This window comes from Schistocerca piceifrons, chromosome 1, assembly GCF_021461385.2.
Source record: "Schistocerca piceifrons isolate TAMUIC-IGC-003096 chromosome 1, iqSchPice1.1, whole genome shotgun sequence".
NCBI lineage: Eukaryota > Metazoa > Arthropoda > Insecta > Orthoptera > Acrididae > Schistocerca > Schistocerca piceifrons.
In genome coordinates this window covers 814,784,870-814,805,097 of record NC_060138.1, presented here as the reverse complement: position 1 = coordinate 814,805,097, position 20,228 = coordinate 814,784,870, and the positions used below count along the sequence as shown (strand labels likewise).

Sequence of the window (20,228 nt, the reverse complement as noted above, 5' to 3'; positions counted from 1 at the left end):
TTGGTTTGATGTAAAACCTTACATTCCACCACCGATGAGGTGCTTTAAATGCTTATGGTTTGGACATGTCTTCCCGCTGAACCACCGATCCCCTCTGTGGTGACTGTGGGCCCCCCGTCCATGAGGGGAGTGCCTGTGTTCCCCCACCAATGTGTGTAAATTGTAATGGAGAGCATTCTCCACGCTCGCCTACATGCCTGGTGTTTGTGAAACAAAGTACAAAATCTTAGATCGGCTCACCTACACTGTGGCTCATCAAAAATATGATCGGCTCCATCCCATGTCTATGACTTCTACTCTTGCTTCAATTACGTCCATTCCCCCTCCTACCCCCTCCTCTTCCCAGCCTCATCCCCTTCGCCTCATGCCTTCAGCATCCTCCTCCTCCTCCTCCACCCCCTCTCCCACACCCCTCCACCCTCAGTACCCCTACCCACCCCTTCAGGTGCTGCTCCCCCTCCTCTGCCAGAGAAGTGCTCCCCTCCTTCGGCGGCCGCTGGTACTGGAGCTCCCTTCCGGGACTCCTCTTTCCAGCACCCCCCTGAAAGGGGATATACTGTTCCACATCGGCAGCATGATCCGCGGCCAGTGGGCGCCAAGATTGCCCGGTGTAATTCTGTGCCTGCCCTCGCTGAAGTCTGCCCTTCTCTTCCTTCCTGAGATAAAGAAGCAGGAACAGGGGCAAGACCTCTCTGGTACCCCCTGCAGTGCAGCCTTCCCCTCCTACAGTCAATGAACCAACAATCTGACGTCACCTATATGGATATTGCCTCATCCTTATCGGTGACGGTTAGCAACTCAGTGACGTGACTGACTCAGGTCCATTTGCTTCCACTTTAGACTCTGGATTGAGAATCCTCCAGTGGAATTGTAATGGATATTTGCAGCCCTTTCTTTCCTTCTACTCTGCCACTTGTCTTGCACTCCAGGAGACCCATTTTGTCAGTTCTTACTCACCCGCCCTTTGTGGGCTCCACACTTTCTGTCGGAACCAAATTGGCCTCTTGCGGGCTTCTGGTGGTGTTTGCATATTGGTCCGCAAGAACATTGTTAGTAAATGGGTTCCCCTCCACACCATCTGGAAGCCATTTCTGTCACGGTCCATCTGGTCACTCCAATCACAATCTGCAATCTCTACCTCCCACCTGACAGGCCGCCCACATCCCATGCCCTCACCACCCTTCTTCAACCACTCCCTTCTCCCTTCCTGTTATTAGGGGACTTTAATGCCCACAACCCTCTTTGGGGTATGACTACTGCCCTGGGCAGGACAGTTGAAGCTGTTCTGGCAGAGCTTGACCTCTGTATACTAAACACAGGTGCTCCCACACACTTTAGTGTGGCACACAGCACTTTCTCCACCACTGACGTCTCCATTTGCAGTCCCGGCCTTCTTCCCTCCATTCAGTGGGGCGTCCATGGTGACTTATGTGACAGCGACCATTACCCCATTGTTTTGACCTTCCTTTAGTGTCTCTCGCTCCATTACCCTCCCAGGTGGGCCATTTCTAAGGCTGATTGGAGTGCCCTCTCCTCTGCTGCCATCCCCCCTGTATTGCTACATGACAGTGTTGAATCTACTCAGACTTCGACTGCCGCCATCCTTTCAGCAGCTGTTTCAGCAATCCCTTCTTCAGGTTCCCCCCACCGGAAGATGGTCCCTTGGTGGACTCTGGAAATTACTGCAGCCATAAAAGACTGCCATCGTGCTTGTCAACACTTCAAGCGGTACCCTTCTACTGCTCTTCTTCTGGTCTTTAAATGACTCTGCACCCGGGCCCGCTACCTAATCAAATTTCAGAAACGGATGTGCTGGGAACGATATGTAGCTGCCTTTGAACCCCACACCCCCTCTTTACAAGCCTGGGCGAAACTCAGGCGAATTTTTAGCCACTGTCCTCCCACCGGGATTGCAGGAATTTCTGTGCATGGTGTTGTCCTTACCAATCCGGACTTTGTAGCAGAAAATTTCGCTCATCACTTTTCTCAAGCTTCGGCATCGGCTCAGTATCCGCCCATGTTCCTTCTCCTGAAAGAGCATTCAGAATGACTGCCTTTGTCTTTAGTTTCTTGCTGCTCGGAGCCATATAATGCCCCATTCAGCGAGTGGGAATTTGCCAGCGTCCTCGCCCTTTCTCCTGACACGACTCCTGGACCGGATCAGATACATAACCAAGTGCTCCAGCACTTACCAATGGCTGGCCACCATTGTATACTGACCCTCTTCAGCCGTCTGTGGAGTGAGGGAGTCTTTTCTACCCAGTGGCAGGAAAGCATTGTTGTTCCGGTGCTGAAGCCAGGGAAGCTGCCTCTTCAGTTGGATAGCTACCATCCAATTAGCCTTACTAACACCCTCTGCAAGCTCCTTGAACGCATGGTGAGTCGGCGGCTGTATTGGTTCCTTGAATCCCACGACCTTTTGTCATCAACTCAAAGTGGTTTTTGCTGTGGCCGCTATACGGTGGATAACTTGGTCCACCTGAAGTCTGCTATCTGGTCGGCTTTTGCCCATCGGCAACACCTCCTTGCAATCTTCTTTGAGCTGCATAAAGCCTATGACACCACTTGGTGCCACCACATCCTCAACACCCTTCACGAATGGGGCCTTTGTCGTGCTCTGCCTGTTTTTATCCGTAACTTCCTTTCTTGTCGCTCTTTTCGGGTCCAAGTTGGCTCCTCCTACAGCTCTCCCTATCAGCAAGAAAATGGGGTTCCACAGGGTTCCGTGCTGAGCGTCCCTCTCTTTCTCATAGCCATTAATGGTCTGGTGACAGCTGTTGGGTTGACAGTGTCCCCCTCTTTGTATACTGACGATTTTTGTATCTATCTCGCCTCTTCCGTAAAGGGTGCTGCAGAACGCCGTCTACAGGGACAATCTGTCGGGTGTACTCATGGGCTCTCTCCCATGGCTTTCAGTTTTCGGCAGCCAAGACGTGTCATGCATTTTTGCCGTCGCCATACAGTCCATCCCCATCCGGAACTGTTCCTTGATGGCCAGCTCCTTGAGGTGGTAGACACCCATCACTTCTTGGGTCTGGTCTTCGATGTCCGGTTGACATGGCTCCCTCGTCTTCGCTGGGTGAAGAGGACGTACTGGTCCCATCTCAATGTTCTTAGGTGTCTCTGCAATACCTCCTGGGGTGCGGACCGCTCTTTTCTCCTGCAATTGTATCAAGCATTGGTCCAGTCTTATTTAGACTATGGAAGTCCTGTCTATGGTTCTGCGCTGCCTTCGACACTGCAGGTACCATACCCCATCCACCACTGTGGGGTCCGACTTGCGACTGGTGCCTTCCGGACTAGCCCCGTACTTAGCCTTCTTGCAGAGGCAGGGATTCCACCACTGCGAGTTTTGCGCCAGCAACAGCTGATATCTTTTGCGCTCCACATTCGCTGCACCCCAAAGCACCCTAGTTATGGTCTCCTGTATCCAGACATGGAGATCACCCTTCTGCAGCAGCGGACATGATGTGGACTTACTATGGCTGTCCGCATTCAGTTGCTCTTTTCTGATCTCCAGCAATTGCCTTTACCGCCTCTCTTCTCTGCTTACGCACGTACCTCTCCGTGGTGCGTCTCTCGTCTGCAGCTCTGTCTTGATCTCTCAATCGATTCAAAGGATTCTGTCCCTCCGATGGCTCTTTGCCACCAGTTCTCCTGTCTCCTCAGTTCTTTTCAGGGTTCAGAAGTGATCTATACTGATGGCTCGATGGTTGCTGACTGCACTGGTTTTGCTTACACTTATTCGCGACATGAAGAACTTCGTTCCTTGCTAGATGGCTGTAGTGTCTTTACTGCAGATCTGGTAGCCATCTTGTGCGCACTGGACCATATCCGCCCCTGCTCAGGGCTGTCCTTCACTATCTGTAGTGACTCACTGAGCAGTTTGCACACTATCAGCCAGTGCTTCCCTTGCCGCCCATTTGTCATCGCTATCCAGGACTCCGTTCCTCTCCTCGCTCAACGTGGATGCTCGGTGGTCTTCATTTGGACCTCAGGCCATGTTGGGATCCCTGACAATGAACTTGCTGATCGACTGGCTAAATTAGCTACTCTAGGCCATCTCTTGCTATTGGCATTCCGGAAATAGACCTTCGCTTGGCATTATGTCATTAGATTTTGGGCCTTTGGGATGCAGAATGGATCACTCTTTCTTCGCCGAACAAGCTTGGGGCAATTAAAGATTCTACAACTCCATGGCAGTCCTCCTTATGGGCCTCTTGTAAGGCCTCTGTCGTCTTATACCGGCTCCGCATCGGCCATACTTTTTTTGACTCACGGTTATTTCCTCCATCGTGAGGACCCCCCTCTCTGTCGTTGTGGATCAATGTTGACTGTGGCTCACATCGTATTGGACTGCCCCAACTTAGCCACCCTACGATGGACTTTTAGCTTTCCAGACTTGCTACTCCTGGTGTTGGCTGACAGTGCTTCAGCGGCAGATCTCGTTTTCATTTTATTCTTGATGGGGGTTTTTATCGCTTTATTTATGGGAGGGACCTTCCACATTATCGGTGAGTGGAGGGGATGGCAGGCCCTCTTGCTCCCCCCTTCGCCCCAACTAGATTGGCTTCAACTGGGCTTGGTGGTTCAGCCTGGCCCTCTGCCTTCCCACTCCTTTCCTTACGGGGTCTGTTATGTCTTGAGCGCCTCTCTTGTGTCCTGTGCTGCTTCCTTCCCGCCTGTGTCATTAGCACTTTCTTTCCCTCACCTCTTCTTCTGCCATTTTCCTTCCTTCCCTGCCATTAGTTTATCATTTTATGGACATTGTAGTTCCCTCTCCTAATGTGGGATTTTATCGGTTTTAGTTAATCTAAGGTCAGATGGACTGATGACCACTTAGTTTGGTCCCTTCTACACCCAACCAACCAACTCAGTTTCAGTGTTGAGATAGGAATTATTGATAATGATGTCATCATAGTGACAAAGCTTACTGAAGTTAATATACCAATCAAAAAGTTTAGGAGAGAATTTTTACTAGAAAGAACTGATAAGCAATTGTTAGCATCCCACTTAGACAATGAATGGACATCATTTAGTTCCAGTATGATGAACACAAAGGAATTGTGTACGAAGTTTAAATAGATTGTGAATCATGCTCTGAAGAGGTATGTGCTGATTAAGTGGATTAAGGGTGGAAAAGACCCACTGTGGTTTAATAAATTCAAATAATGCTGAGGAATCTAAGACTGTTGGACTATCGGTACGAAAGAGAATGCACAATGACAGACAATAGTTAGTAGAGATTCATGCATCTTTAAGAAGGTGGATGCATGAAGCTTACACCGACTGCCAGCATCATACACTAGCAAAAGATATTGCTGAGAACCTAAATTCTGGTCATATGTAAAATCGCTAAGCGGGTCGAAGGCTTCTGTCCAGTTACTCATTAACCAGTCTGGTATGCCCGTAGAAGACAGCGAAAGAAAAGCTAAAGTTTAAAGTTTCAAAATTTTAGAAATTGTTCACTCTGGTGGATCATACAAACATACCATCATATAACCATCTCGCATGGAAGACATAGTAGTAGACATTCCTGCCATAGAGAAGCAATTGAAGAATTGAAAACAAATAAAATATCAGGTCCGGGCCCGGATGGAATCCAAATTCAGTTTTTCAAAGAGTGCTCCATGTAATAGGCTCCTTACTTAGCTTTCATTGATCATGAATCTCTTCTACAGCTTAAAGTTCCAAGTAGCTGGAAAAAGTGCAGGAGCTCCTGCTCCTGTGTATAAGAAAGGTAAAAGAATTGACCCATGAAATTATAGAGCAGTAGCCGTAACATTGGTTTGCTGCAAAATTCATGAACATAGTCTTTGTTCTAATATAATAAATTTCCTTGAGACAGAAAAGCTTCTGTACAGTTTTAGAAAACATCACTTATGTAGAACTCAGCTTGCTCCTTTCTCGCATGATATCCTATGAACCATTGCTGAAGGGCAACAGGCAGATTGACCACTACGGTCGCAGGTTTGAATCCTGCCTCGGGCATGGATGTGTGCGATGTTCTCATGTTAGTTAGGTTTAAGTAGTTCTAAGTTCTAGGGGACTGATGACCTCAGATGTTAATTCCCATAGTGCTCAGAGCCATTTGAACCATTTTGAACAGACATGTTTCGTCTTCCTAGATTTCCAAAAAGAATTTCACATGGTGCCCCACTGCGGGCTGTTAACAAAGGTAGTATCATACTTGAATGGCTAGAAGACTTCTTAAATAATAGAACCCAGTACATCGTCCTTAATGGTGAGTGTTCATCAGAGACAAGGGGAAACATTAGGAGTATCCCAGGGAGGTGTGATAGGACCACTGTTATCCTTTATACACACCTAAATAATCTGATGGACAGGATGAGCAGCAATCTGTCGTTGTTGCTGATGATGCTGTCTTTTACGGGAACATTTCTTTGTTGAATGACTAGGAGGATACAAGATGACTTACACAAAATTTCTAGTTGGTATGATGAATGGTAAGTAGCTCTAAATGTAGAAAAATGTAAGTTAATGCAGATGAGTAGGAAGAACTGTTGTGTAATGTTCATGTACAATATTAGTAGTGTGCTTCTTGGCATAGTCAGACTAATTAAGTATCTAGGTGCAAATATTGTAGAGCTATATGAAATGTATGAAATGGAAAGGATGTGTGAAGATAGTAGTAGGGGAAGCGAATGGTCAACTTCAGGGAAGTGTGTTTAGGAAAGTGTGTTTCATCTGTAAAGGAGATCCATTCTTGGGTACTGCTCAAGTGTTTGGAATCTTCACCAGTTCAGATTAAAGGAGGGCATTGAAGGAATGCAGATGAGGGCTGCTAGTCTTGTTACCAGTTGATCAATGTGCAAGTTTACAGAGAAAGTCGAATTCTATTTTAAGGAACATTACTGAGAAAATTTAGATAATCAGCATTTGAAGCTGACTACAGAATGATGCTACTGCCGCCAACATACATTTTGTGGGAAGATAAGATAGAAATTAGGGGTCTAATGCAGACATATAAACACATGTTTTTCTGTCACTCTGTTTGTGAGTGGAAGGGGAAAGGGAATGATTAGTAGTAGTACAAGGTATCGTCGTCCTCGCACAATATGGTGCCTTGTGGAGTATGTACATAGATGTTGATGTTAGTGTTATACAGGTGGATGAAACATAAATTTTAGCACTCGTTCTTGAGTAAGGAACAATTTTATGTTTTTTTTGGTGGCTTTTATCCCAAACATGATACCTGAAATCAGTATGGTAGGAATGACTGAATAAAGTTGGTAAGATGTCTCTGGAATCCCTAGTGTTGGAGCCACCTTAAAAAGAGGTGTCCACTTTGTGTTGATTGTTGTAGAGCCACAATGACTAGTGTCAGCTTTACAGTAATGGAACTATCTCTCTGAATGTAAACCAAAATTGACTAAGGATTTGTATAGATTTGAGCCTCGAAACAACTTGAGAGTCCGTGAGCCACTTTAATGATCAACTCTATGATAACCATTTCAATATGTACAGCCCTTCCGTGCCTTCAGATCGATTATTAGGACTGCATTCCTCCAGGAGTCAAGGCATCTCAAATCCTCCAAATGTGGTGGGACAGGATAACATAGTGTCCACTCTTGTTAAGAATCAAAGCCACAATCTCTTGTGTTTTGTAATAGCTCAGTGATATTTTACACTCCTTCCCAGAATGATTGTGAGGTTCTTTACAATCAGTTGCTATTGGAAGCCTAGCAGTCACACATGTAGATTGCAGAGCAACTCTCTTCACTTCACCATAGGACAGGCTGTCTCTGTAAAAAAAAAACGTGAAGTTCCTGCTGCGGCGTGGTGGTTCAGTCACTCACTATCCTTTAAACAATCTGTCCACCTACCTGTATAGGTTTCAGGTTTTCTGCCCCTTCACACTGCGATGGTAGAAACTGGCTTAGATGACAAAAACAGCATTGACAAAATTCAACTAAATACCTACCACGCTAAGGCCATGTAACTCCAGGCCATGGGAAGCATCTGAAAGTTAGTTAAACTATCGGACGTTCGGGATTCTTGCATGACTCGTTTGAAAAGTGTGTAAAATTTCCTGTCAGCTGGTTTATTGTCTTTAAAACACAGAAAATGGCTATCAAGTCCTTATTTAATATTATGACTAATTATGCCGTGTTACTGACTGTCTTTGTAACAAGTTCAAACCCAGAAGCAGCCAGAAGATGTTTAGTCTGACCTGACATTTTAAATGTCCTAAACAATCACTGACCCACAGCTGTTTGTGAGTTAACACAGTCAGTCATTCAGCAGTCTTCTTGTACAGAAGTGCTCGCCATAATGTCTCGTAATTTGCACGAAACACACCTTGAAATGTTCACATGCAAAATCTCCTAAAATAAATCATTCACAAAGCTCGAACTTTCTCAAAATACTCAGCACTGTAGTTGTTTTTTCATCAACTACATGAGAACTGACTAAACATACAGATTACTTCATTTTGGTACAGATTTGATCAGTACAATTTAACATATGTGTTTACCAGAATGCGGCTCTTGAGTGACTATCTCGACTCATAGATCTGAGGCACAAAGCCGTACTCAGATGCACAGGAAATGCTGAATTCCTTTGGCTAATATGTTAAGCAGTCAATCAGATTATCTAGAGCACTTCTACGCTCGTGGTATTTCTAATGTCAGCCAATCATATTACTACACACAATTTAGACTAGAAATCTCTTAATTCCAAAACTAGATAAAATTTAATGTAAACAAAATATGATTCCCTTCCACAAAATAAATCACTAATAAATTTTATACTCAATACCTCTTCTGGTTCCTTTACAAACATCACAAATTCCCCTAGTACACAACTTTCTCAAGCTTACATTTATATAATTTTAATAAAATATCACATTCTCACTTCACGTTTGTCCTCTATTCACTCTCAATCTCTCCAAAATAGTCACACAACTGTAACACAATGAAATGATATTTTTCCAATGTACTGTTAATTATGTCAGAAATATGTGGCAATGAAACTGAAGAAAATTGCAGAATATTAGTTTATATTAACGTATCCTCTTGGTTGTAGTTTCAATTGATACTATAGATGAATGCATTATAATCCCTAACTCAGTTATTCTGTGTTTTAGGTAAAAATTTATATCTCCGAAAGTATTGAAGTTATTGACTTGAAATTTTAGCGGTGTGGTTCTGTTATCCATAGAATCTTGTACACTCAGTATGAAAAAGATCGATTAATATTTAATAGTACTTCTTCAGATTCATAGAGAGTATGTGTAGCGCATTGCACACAGCGTTAGGAAGGTATACCACTTGCCCGGCCCAGTAGCCAATGTCAGCCGTGTGAGCATGAGAACCGAAATCTCCTCTCTTCCTGGGTTCACGGCAAGTTATGTTTTCAATGGAAGGTGACAACTTGTAATATGTTGCTACATTACACTGGAATGGATACATCAAGGACATGGTGGATGTGATGTGTTCCACTCAATCGTCATTGTCATAAGAAAATTGAACAACAGTGTCCAGAAAGCTTTGACCACCATTCATTCTTGGGGACTGTTCTATTCGTCAGATGTATACCAGATGGAAAGTAGTATCTCTGATTGTGAGACAGCATACTGAGAGACTGAAGATGCAGAATGATACTGCAGCAGTGATTACGCGAGTGCTCTTGCTATTTTTAGAAGGTACAGACCTTCCGATGACCTGACTCAAAAACTTGACATTGGGGAGGTGTGATGACAAAATGCTGTAGTATATTATGTCATTAAAATCCTCAAAAAGGAGGGAGCTGTATAGTCTGGTACAGTGCGCCGCGCGATTTGAATCCCCGCCAGACGTCATGGACGTCGAAGACCCCTAGAGGACTCTGCACCATCGTGCCGTATACTGTGTCGGCACGCGCCTCCTGACCCGCATTTAGAGGGCACCACAGTGGACCACGTGATTGCAGCGGCCAGTAGTGGTGTCTCCAATAGCGTACTTAAGCATCTGCCTCTCGCTCAGCCTGCCAGTCTAACCTTGCGTACGTCTCAGGACATGTCGCCTCTCCTTAGACAGCGTATTTACTTTCGTGTTTTGTTTATGAGTGTACGTGGTTGTCTAGTTAGGTTTTATTGACTCGGTTGTTTCGTTGTTGTTGTTGTTGTTGTAAGGTCCTTCGTTGGTCGTGTCCGTCCTCTCTCGTTGTGTTGTTGTTCGCGGGCCGCTCCACGGGTCCCGCCACATTTTCTGACAGTTCAACCCCGCGACTGTTCCGGCCACCGTTATAACATACAGTAGTCTTTCAGAGCATTTTTACCAAAATCTTCATTAGGAGGAAAGTATATGGAACATTTTGGAAATGTGGCCACTCAGACTACCATTTCTCCCTGCTGAGATCACCCTCCTGTATAGGCTTAGTACAGAAATGTCATATTGTTTAAAGTGGATCTCCTGGAGAATTACTGATTGACATCATCTGTGCTCAAGAGCTCAGTTCCTTTGCATGAGTCATAAACTCATTTATATTTTATTGGACTATGGTATACAGTGATTGGCAAGATTTGTCTCTTCAGGTCCAGTGTGTGTAGCACGCAGATGGGTTGGTTGCAGGACCCTAAATGGCCTTCTTCTAACCAACACTTGGCCATCATTGGCACTGATGCAGAACCGCATTCAATAGAAAACACAACAGACCAACACTCTTGCTTTCAATGAACTCTTGCGTGACACACTGAAGGCACAAATGGTGATAGTTAGGGGTCAGTGGAATGCATGCTACAGGGTGTCTGGCTTGGAGCTGTTCTTCAGATGCAGTACAATGCGCCAGAGCCATACGCTGAATACTGCAATCTTTCCTCTTGGTAGGGCAATGTGGCCATCTGAAGCCCAGTCTTCTTGCACTATACATTCTTGTGACCAAGGCTGCCAGCAATTACACACAGTGGCTACAGTTCAGCCAAGTCTTTGTGCAGTTTTGATAAGGAACATCCAGGTGCTCATAGCCCTATTACACAACCTTGTTCAAACTCTGTGAGGTGTTAATAATGGCATCTTTGTTGCTTTAAAGGCATTCTGGACAAACATCAACTCACCACGTCCAATCTCAAAGGTAACTATCGCTTACGATGTGACGGTCTGCCTTCTTTGTTTCTTCGCTTGTTGTCCTCGGTGTACTGCATTGCTACACCGGCTGAAAAATGGGTTGCAGAAGTACATCACTGACTACTTTAAATGATGCAGCTGACAGGTGCACATTTGCATTTCACAGCACTTTACTTTCACCGTTCTCAACCTCCCAACAATACACAGTTATATATGGCCAGTGCACTACTGCTTTAACTTTCGATAAGCCTCATTAATAGTTTTCAGGTGAAAATCCACATACTGCTACAATAGTTTACTATTGAACATCTATGAGCAGTAGAAACGTAACCACAAAGTTAACAGTTCTTGATGAGTAGAATGGTATGTATGGAGCAGACACAGTTGTTGTTTTAAGACACGGCCTAGTTGTATAACACTTATTTCACAGTTAAGTTGAAGCATTGTTGTTGTTCTAACAAGCACAGGTTTCTCATATGAAACTCGGCCATGGACTGACTGTCTCGGGAACAAAAATCTCGCCCTTATATATCCTCACAATAATAGGTGCTGAAACTACACATTGTTCGAAGTTAAATTTATAGAAATTGCAATTAAAACTTAACTCATTAAATTAACTGAATACATTGAAAAACTGGTTCTTTTTAACAATTTCCTCTACTACAAGGGTTTGGCCGAATTATTTGTTTAAATCATGAAATTAACATATATCATCAACATGTTTTCGAAGAGAGCCAAATAGATGCTTTAAGATTACTAGTATTTCGTCTTCCAAATGTTTATAATTAATACAGAATTTATATTTGTTTACAAGTCAACAACAGAATTTAGGTTACGAAACAATTATTGATTTCACCCTATAACAAAAGATACTAACTAGGAATAGTCAAACTAAATTATAAAATCAGTTACATACATAAACTAAGCACAAAATTAGATCTGGTGTTATATTCTTTAAAAATGAGGGCCAACCTTTCTCTTTTGTGAAAATGCAGATTATACTCACGTATGTCAATCAAAATTAGTTAGACATGAAAGAATGAATTTTACGGAGGCAGATGGAAAAACGAGGGGAAGTAAAAATATCCCACCTTGCTTTGTCACTATGACTGTACAGCATATATTTAAAGCAAACCTGATCTGCATTCTCATAGTGGCAATATTAATGCCACTCTTATGTGAGTGGCATGAAATTTGAATAGACACCGTCTTTGAGATTTAGAAACACCCCTACCCACTTTCATTTATGTAACACAACTCCTTCTTGGAGTTGTTGTTTTTTTGTCATTTTATTTTGTTCATTTTTAAAATACACCTTGCTTTTCTGTCTGAGATTCCTCCAGTATGTAGAATATTGTTTTTAATTTTCTTGTTTATCATAAAATCTACACTTGAATTTCCTTACTGCACTGTTAGCTGTTATGAAGCCGATATTCTGATTTTAATTCTATTTTTCCTCATAATTTTTTTTAAAACTTTGCTTCTGATAATACTGCTATACCCAGTTTGATGTTTTTCAATTCTTCTTCAGATTCAGTTAACCTGTCTTTGGACACTAAACTTCTGCAATGTGTTGTTACTAAATAGAAAGTAGAAACAGCATGGCTTATAAGGTCCATATCGTTGTTGATTTAGTCAAACATAGGATAGCCATACTCTGTGGCCTAAAGCTGTTGCTTGACTTCTCTCAGTCCTCTACTGTCAATACTTTTTCTCTCGGGCTGGAATACAAGTGTTCCAAGAACATGCATGTGGCAGTAGGGCCACTGAAAAAATGTACTCATGATACTCTAGCTTGCCTGGGTCTGAAGAGTTTGATGAGGCATGTGAACAGCAGTAAGTCTTCTCAACGAAGCTATGCTCGCAACAGTTTCAGCCAAGCCTGATCACTTGGAAGATTCAGATCTTGGAATCAAAATAACCAGTTGACATTGTGATCACGTGCAAGGAGAACCCTAAGTCTCAAGGCTGTGTATCCATTTAACAGATGTGAACCGTTGTGTGACTTGTGAAGTATCATAATGCATATGGTTTCACACACAGACTCACCATGCTGACAGGGTGGTTTTGTCTGCAGCCCATCCATATTTGTTTCCCACAATGCTGTCTTTTCATGTTTGTTGTCATTTAGGTACTAGCAGCTGTTGTATAGTATTTATGTCTGATCAGTTCTATTAATTCCCACAAAGATGCAGTTCTTAGTATGTAGAGATTTTCCTCATCTTCACAACAGCTGGGTCCCTCATCCTGGGATCTGAATGGCCTGTCCCTCCTTTCTGTTCTTCCCCAACCCATGCCTCTTTTCTCCTTTGGGAAGGTGCTAATGGTTTCTAAAGCTAGGAGTAGCTATTTCATTTCTAAATGTGTATATTAGCAGCATTGGAACTTCATCTCCTGAAGGTAAGTCCTGGTCATTTAATCTGTGTCTCTGTAATTTTACAGTTTTTTAAAGATAATTTTCCTTTTTATACAACATATATTCCTTTTTTCGGTTTGCAAATATGTTGATTGAACACTTTCTTTCAGAAAGATAATGCTCCTAACAAAATCAAAGAAAATGAGAGAGAAGAATAATCTTGTGGCTGTTGAAGGAAAACGATTGATACAAGATTTCATAGATGCTGGAGCAACTCCAAAAATGATATTCTTCAGCAGGCAGCAGGATATTAAGAGCATCTGTACTGGTCAAAACCATATTGAGTTCCACAGAGTTCCATATAAACAACTGTCTCTGTGGACAGATGTTGCTACTTCTCAGGGCGTTATAGGTGAGTTGTATTACTCTTTACAAAATCTTTTGAGACATTTAAGATGTGATAGTATGTGTGTTAGAGTTTCATGCACACAGTTTTCTTGGTGTTGATCAGACTAGATAATGATGATAGCTTACGTTAAATATCCACAGACAGCTGTAGATAGATCATCTTCATCAAATCATTACAATAAGTGATACATTAAGTTGCAGACAGGCACAGTTAAAAGACTCTTGCACATTATCTTTCGACTACAGGCTTCATCAGAAAAAGAGAGACACACACACACACACACACACACACACACACACACACATTCATTCACAAAAGCAAGCATACCCCATGTACACATGACCATGGCAGCTCGGACCAGAGTGCAACTGTGACATGACAGTTGCACTCCGGACCGAGCTCTTGGAGGTGACATTCATGCATGTGTGACGTGTGCTTGTCTGTGTGGATGAATGTGTGGGTGTTCCTGTTTCTTTTTCTGATGAATGCTGTGGCTGAAAGGTAATGTGCAAGAATCTTTTAATTGTGCCCATCTGCAATTTAAAAAGTCATCTGTATGGTTAGTAGAAGTCTATCTTTTCCTGACTGTTGATGTTCTAAATTGAAATTTCCATTGCTTAAATCATTATAATAAGTAGTCCTGGAAGATGGTCACCAAAACAAAGAAAAGTCCCTTTAAAAGAAGCTATTAATAATTTTCTGTATTGAAATAAATGTCGGATTGGAGGCTCTTCTGGCAGTACTCCTTAATCAGTGAATATACATGTTACCCTTTTTTAAATATACAAGAATCCTTTTGTCAGGACATACAGAAAATAAGGAATTACACTGCAAACAAACATTGAAAACTGCAACATCAAGAGTGATTAATGTGCCTGAGAAGAACTTCGTACCACAGATTAAGTACATGACAGTTCACAATGATAATGGTGACAGACCTGTACGTAACCTCTTACTGCAAGAATTCATTTAGGGTGATGTCCCAGGTTGTGGCCATAAACTGGTCATGTTGCTGTGAGTTATGCTGAATGTAAAGTGGAGTAGCGCTTAGCGATCCAGGCTGGTGTGCTACTGTTTTCCAGTTCAGATCCAATCACCAACAAATACTTGTTATTTACTATTTATCATTTCAAGAAGGATCTAAAAATGTTTCATGTTTTTAATGTTTGCATTGTTGTTGTTGTTGTTGTTGTTGTGGTCTTCAGTCCAGAGACTGGTTTGTTGCAGTTCTCCATGCAACTCTATCCTGTGCAAGTTTCTTCATCTCCCAGTACCTACTGCAACCTACATCCTTCTGAATCTGTTTAGCGTATTCATCTCTTGGTCTTCCTCTACGATTTTTACCCTCCACGCTGCCCTCCAATACTAAATTGGTGATCCCTTGATGCCTCAGAATATGTCCTACCAACTGATCCCTTCTTCTAGTCAAGTGGTGCCACAAATTTCTCTTCTCCCCAATTCTATTCAATACCACCTCATTAGTTATGTGATCTACCCATCTAATCTTCAGCATTCTTCTGTAGCACCACATTTTGAAAGCTTCTATTCTCTTCTTGTCTAAACTATTTGCCGTCCACATTTCACTTCCATACATGGCTACACTCCATACAAATACTTTCAGAAACGACTTCCTGACACTTAAATCTATACTCGATGTTAACAAATTTCTCTTCTTCAGAAATGCTTTCCTTGCCATTGCCAGTCTACATTTTATATCCTCTCTACTTCGACCATCATCAGTTATTTTGTTCCCCAAATAGCAAAACTCCTTTACTACTTTAAGCGTATCATTTCCTAATCTAATACCCTCAGCATTACCAGATTTAATTCTACTACATTCCATTATCCTCGTTTTGCTTTTGTTGATGTTCAACTTATATCCTCCTTTCAAGACGCTGTCCGTTCCGTTCAGCTGCTCTTCCAGGTCCTTTGCTGTCTCTGACAGAATTACAATGTCCTCGGCGAACCTCAAGGTTTTTATTTCTTCTCCATGGATTTTAATGCCTACTCTGAATTTTTCTTTTGTTTCCTTTACTGCTTGCTCAATATACAGATTGAATAACATCGGGGAGAGGCGACAACCCTGTCTCACTCCCTTCCCAACCACTGCTTTCCTTTCATGCCCCTCGACTCTTCTAACTGCCATCTGGTTTCTGTACAAATTGTAAATAGTCTTTCGCTCCCTGTATTTTACCCCTGCCACCTCCCACCTTTCTGCCTTCCCTTCATTGCTTAGAACTGGGTTTCCATCTGAGCTTTTGATATTCATGCAAGTGGTTCTCTTTTCTCCAAAGGTCTCTTTAATGTTCCTGTAGGCAGTATGTATCTTACCGCTACTGATATGCGCCTCTACATCCTTACATTTGTCCTCTAGCCATCTCTGCTTAGCCATTTTGCACTTCCTGTCGATCTCATTTTTGAGACATTTGTATTCCTTTTTGCCTGCTTCATTTACTGCCTTCTTGTATTTTCTCCTTTCATCAATTAAATCTAGTATCTCTTCAAGGATTTCTACTAGCCCTCATCTTTTTACCTAATTGATCCTTTGCTGCCTTCACTACTTCATCCCTCAAAGCTACCCATTCTTCTTCTACTGTACTTCTTTCCCCCATTCCTGTCAATTGTTCCCTTATGCTCTCCCTGAAACTCTGTACAACCTCTGGTTCTTTCAGTTTATCCAGGTCCCATCTCCTTAAATTCCCACCTTTTTGCAGTTTCTTCAGTTTCAATCTACAGTTCATAACCAATAGATTGTGGTCAGAGTCCACATCTGCCCCTGGAAATGTATTATAATTTAAAACCTGGTTCCTAAATCTCTGTTTTACCATTATATAATCTATTTGAAACCTGTCAGTATCTCCAGGCTTGTTCCATGTATACAGCCTTCTTTTATGATTCTTGAACCAAGTGTTAGCTATGATTAAGTTGTGCTCTGTGCAAAATTCCACCAGGCGGCTTCCTCTTTCATTTCTTAACCCCAATCCATATTCACCTACTACGTTCCCTTCTCTTCCTTTTCCTACTATCAAATTCCAGTCACCCATGACTATTAAATCTTCATCTCCCTTCACTATCTGAATAATTTCTTTTATCTCATCATACATTTCTTCAATTTCGTCGTCATCTGCAGAACTAGTAGGCATGTAGACTTGTACTACTGTCGTAGGCGTGGGCTTCGTGTCTATCTTGGCCACAACAATGCGTTCCCTGTGCTGTTTGTAGTAGCTTACCCACATTCCTATTGCTTTATTCGTTATTAAATCTACTCCTGCATTACCCCTATTTGATTTAGTATTTATAACCCAGTATTTACCTGACCAAAAGTCTTGTTCCTCCTGCCACCGAACTTCACTAATTCCCACTATATCTAACTTTTTAAATTTTCTAATCTACCTGCATATTCTGGAATATTTGCTGTGTGTGTAAGTAGCAGAATTCTCCACCCAGGAAGGAGTTCTGTGCTGTCTGTACATTGGCATCCATAGTAAATGAACTGTCGGTGCTAAGTGTTGTATTTCACTGATGACTCTGCTTGCAGATTTGGGCTTAAATGTGATTACGACATGACATGTTTTGGTGAAGACTATGGGTACCTCAAAACACCTATAAGCTATAGCTCCAATTAGCCAACATAAAAATCGTCGCCAACATGGACAGGAACTGGAATGTAACCAGTTTATTGTTCCGAGATCCCTTTATATAGGTGACCAATAGATAAAAAAAAAATAAGTCAGTCATGTGCACATCAGGCATCCATCAGTGTTTTTGAAGATACTGGTCAGGACCTATTGAAATGGCTGAAAGAATTTGACCGAGTCACCAAATACAATGGATGATATGACATGACGTGTTTGCAAACATGTACTTTTGCCTGGATGGCACAGTCCAGCAGTGTTTCAAGGACAACAGAGGGAAGCTGGATATCTGGGACAAATTCCAGGATGAACTGAAGAAAAACCGGTCAAGGTGGTGCAGTTGTTAGCACACTGGACTCGCACTCTGGAGGATGATGGTTCAAACCTGCATCCAGCCATCCTGATTTTGGTTTTCCGTGAGTTTTCCAAATCACTCTAGGCAAATTCCAGGATGGTTCCTTTGAAAGGGCACAGCTGATTTCCTTCCCCATTCTTCCCTAATTCGAGCTTGCGCTCCCTCTAACGACCTCATTGTTGATGAGAAATTAAACACTGATCTCCTCCTCCTCCTCCTCCTCCTTCGAATTCAAGAAAACATTTGGCAACAATCAACAAGAAGTCAGTTTAGTGGAAGAACAATTGAGTGGGACTCAATGTCGTGGAGAAATGACACAGTCCTACACAAAGAATGTTTTGGCTCTGGGCCACATTGTGACTCTGAATACCAGAAGACAACAAAATCTCACTCTGATGAAAGGAGTTGTAAAAGACATGTACCAAGCTTTTCTCTGGTAAACGATGTCACAAAAGCCAAGGAATCTACGTCTACATCTATACTCCGCAAGCCACTGTATGGTGTGTGGTGGAGGGTACTTTGTACACCACTGTCTCTTCCCTCTTTTTCCTGTTCTGGTTGTGTAGGACATGTGGGAATAACAATTGCTGGTAAGTTTCTGTGTGGGCTCAAATCTCTATAATTTTATCTTCGTGGTCTTTTCATGAGATAGCTGTTGGAGGAAGCAATATATTGGTCGACTCCTTTAGGAATGTACACCCGTGGAACTGTAACAGTAGACCACAACATGATGCAGAGTGCCTCTTTGCTGTAGTTCGCTGAGCATCTCCATGACACTTTTGTGCTTATTAAATGAACCAGTAATGAAATGTGTTGTTCATCTTTGGATCCTCTGTGTTTACTCTATCAGTGCTATCTGGTGCAGATTTGCATACTGATGAGCCCTATACAGGTACTAGTCAAACGAGAGTTTTGTGGATTACTTACTTTGTTGATAGTTTACATTTCCTGAGGATTCTTCCAATGAGTATCATTGTGGCATCTGCCTTACTCATGATTAATTTTATGTGAGTGTTCCACTTGAGATTGCTGTGTATGCATACTCTTAGATAGTTTGTGGAAGTGACTGCTTCCAATGATTTTTCAACAATTTTGTAACCATATTATAAAGGGTCATCAAGTGGTGCCAGTGCATCGAGGAAATGCAACTGAAAAAAGTTGGGTGAATGAAGTATGAACAACTCCTGAATGTGGTCCCTGTGTCAGTTGTTTAAGCCCAACATGACCTTGCCTCTCTGATATGTCAGGTACTAAGAGAAGAGATTTTGGGGTTTGTGACAGCCAGATATGTTAGACTGAGTACACGAGAGGTAGTAGCCATGAATGTCAACCTCGTATGGCAGGAGGAAATAGAGAATGTTGAAGAAGAGGTGTATCAGTATCTAACATCAGGTCTTCACCACCTGTCAAATGCGAACATATGCTACAGCTACAGCTTTCAAATGACAACCCAGCATCTGACCAACACAGGTACAATAACTCCTCCACCAATTATAACACCTTGCAGAGGAACATTTGGAGGACAGAGGACTATTGCAGAGAAAGAAGAGTAGTGTTCTACAACTACTTTGCTGTAAGACATAAACCACAGAACAGTTCTATTCATGCCAATGAACTGCAGATGATTGTAGTTGACCTATGTGACGAAGCTCATTGCTGTAACCTGGATGAGGTCACTTCCTGACAAGCTGTAGCCATACCCCATTGTTGTACAGAAGTACCAACTGCTCATCCAGCTGTTAAATTTCTGAAAACTGCTCGAGCCAACTATCTACAGAGGTGAGGCTGCTACAGATGAAAATCCTCTATTTAGGATGACAGTGTGAGGTAACGGGCAAGCTGTGGCGCCACTCAGTGGGCTGCGGCCACATGGTGCCGAACGTTAGCTGGGGTCCAGAGACTGCGTGGCTGGGAATTCCATGGTGACGCTGTGTCAATGAAAGAGACTTGTATGCCAAGCGTGCCAAAGATGGCGGACTTTGTGAAACCATCATGGCAGACATTTCACAATTCGTGTAGAAATTAATAGTAGCAAGATGAATCATGATACATCAAAAAGAAACATGTACATGACCATTATTTGCATGGTGATTCTGATGGTGCAATCAGATTTTCAATATCTTTATTAGTTTAAAGTTTAGTATCTGACTGTAAATTATACAAGTAACACCCAGCAACGAATTTCCAAAATCTAAACGGTTCATCCGATTTTGTCGATCGTCATGTCTTTAGAAAGCTATTTGTGTAAACATAAATTGGTATACATTACAGGCATGTAACTTGAATAGTACATGAGTTATTGGAGGTCAAAGTGGCCGATTACTATCGATCGCATCAGGCCATAAGTACTCCTCAGTTACACGAATTAACGGTAGCAGAATGCTTATAAATATATTTATTTGTCTAT

The 20,228-nt window shown here is 42.4% G+C and overlaps 1 protein-coding gene across 2 annotated transcripts in view; it reads left to right on the top strand.

Moving 5' to 3' along the window:
• LOC124790074 (rRNA methyltransferase 3, mitochondrial) overlaps positions 1 to 20,228 on the top strand; it is a 58,176-nt gene that overhangs the window by 15,823 nt on the left and 22,125 nt on the right. Inside the window, exon 2 of one of the 2 annotated variants that reach the window (XM_047257642.1) lies at positions 13,593 to 13,834. In XM_047257642.1, coding sequence (XP_047113598.1) covers positions 13,593 to 13,834 — 242 coding nt within the window. The remainder of the gene's footprint in view (positions 1 to 13,592; positions 13,835 to 20,228) is intronic. The other variant, XM_047257649.1, reaches the window with a different exon arrangement.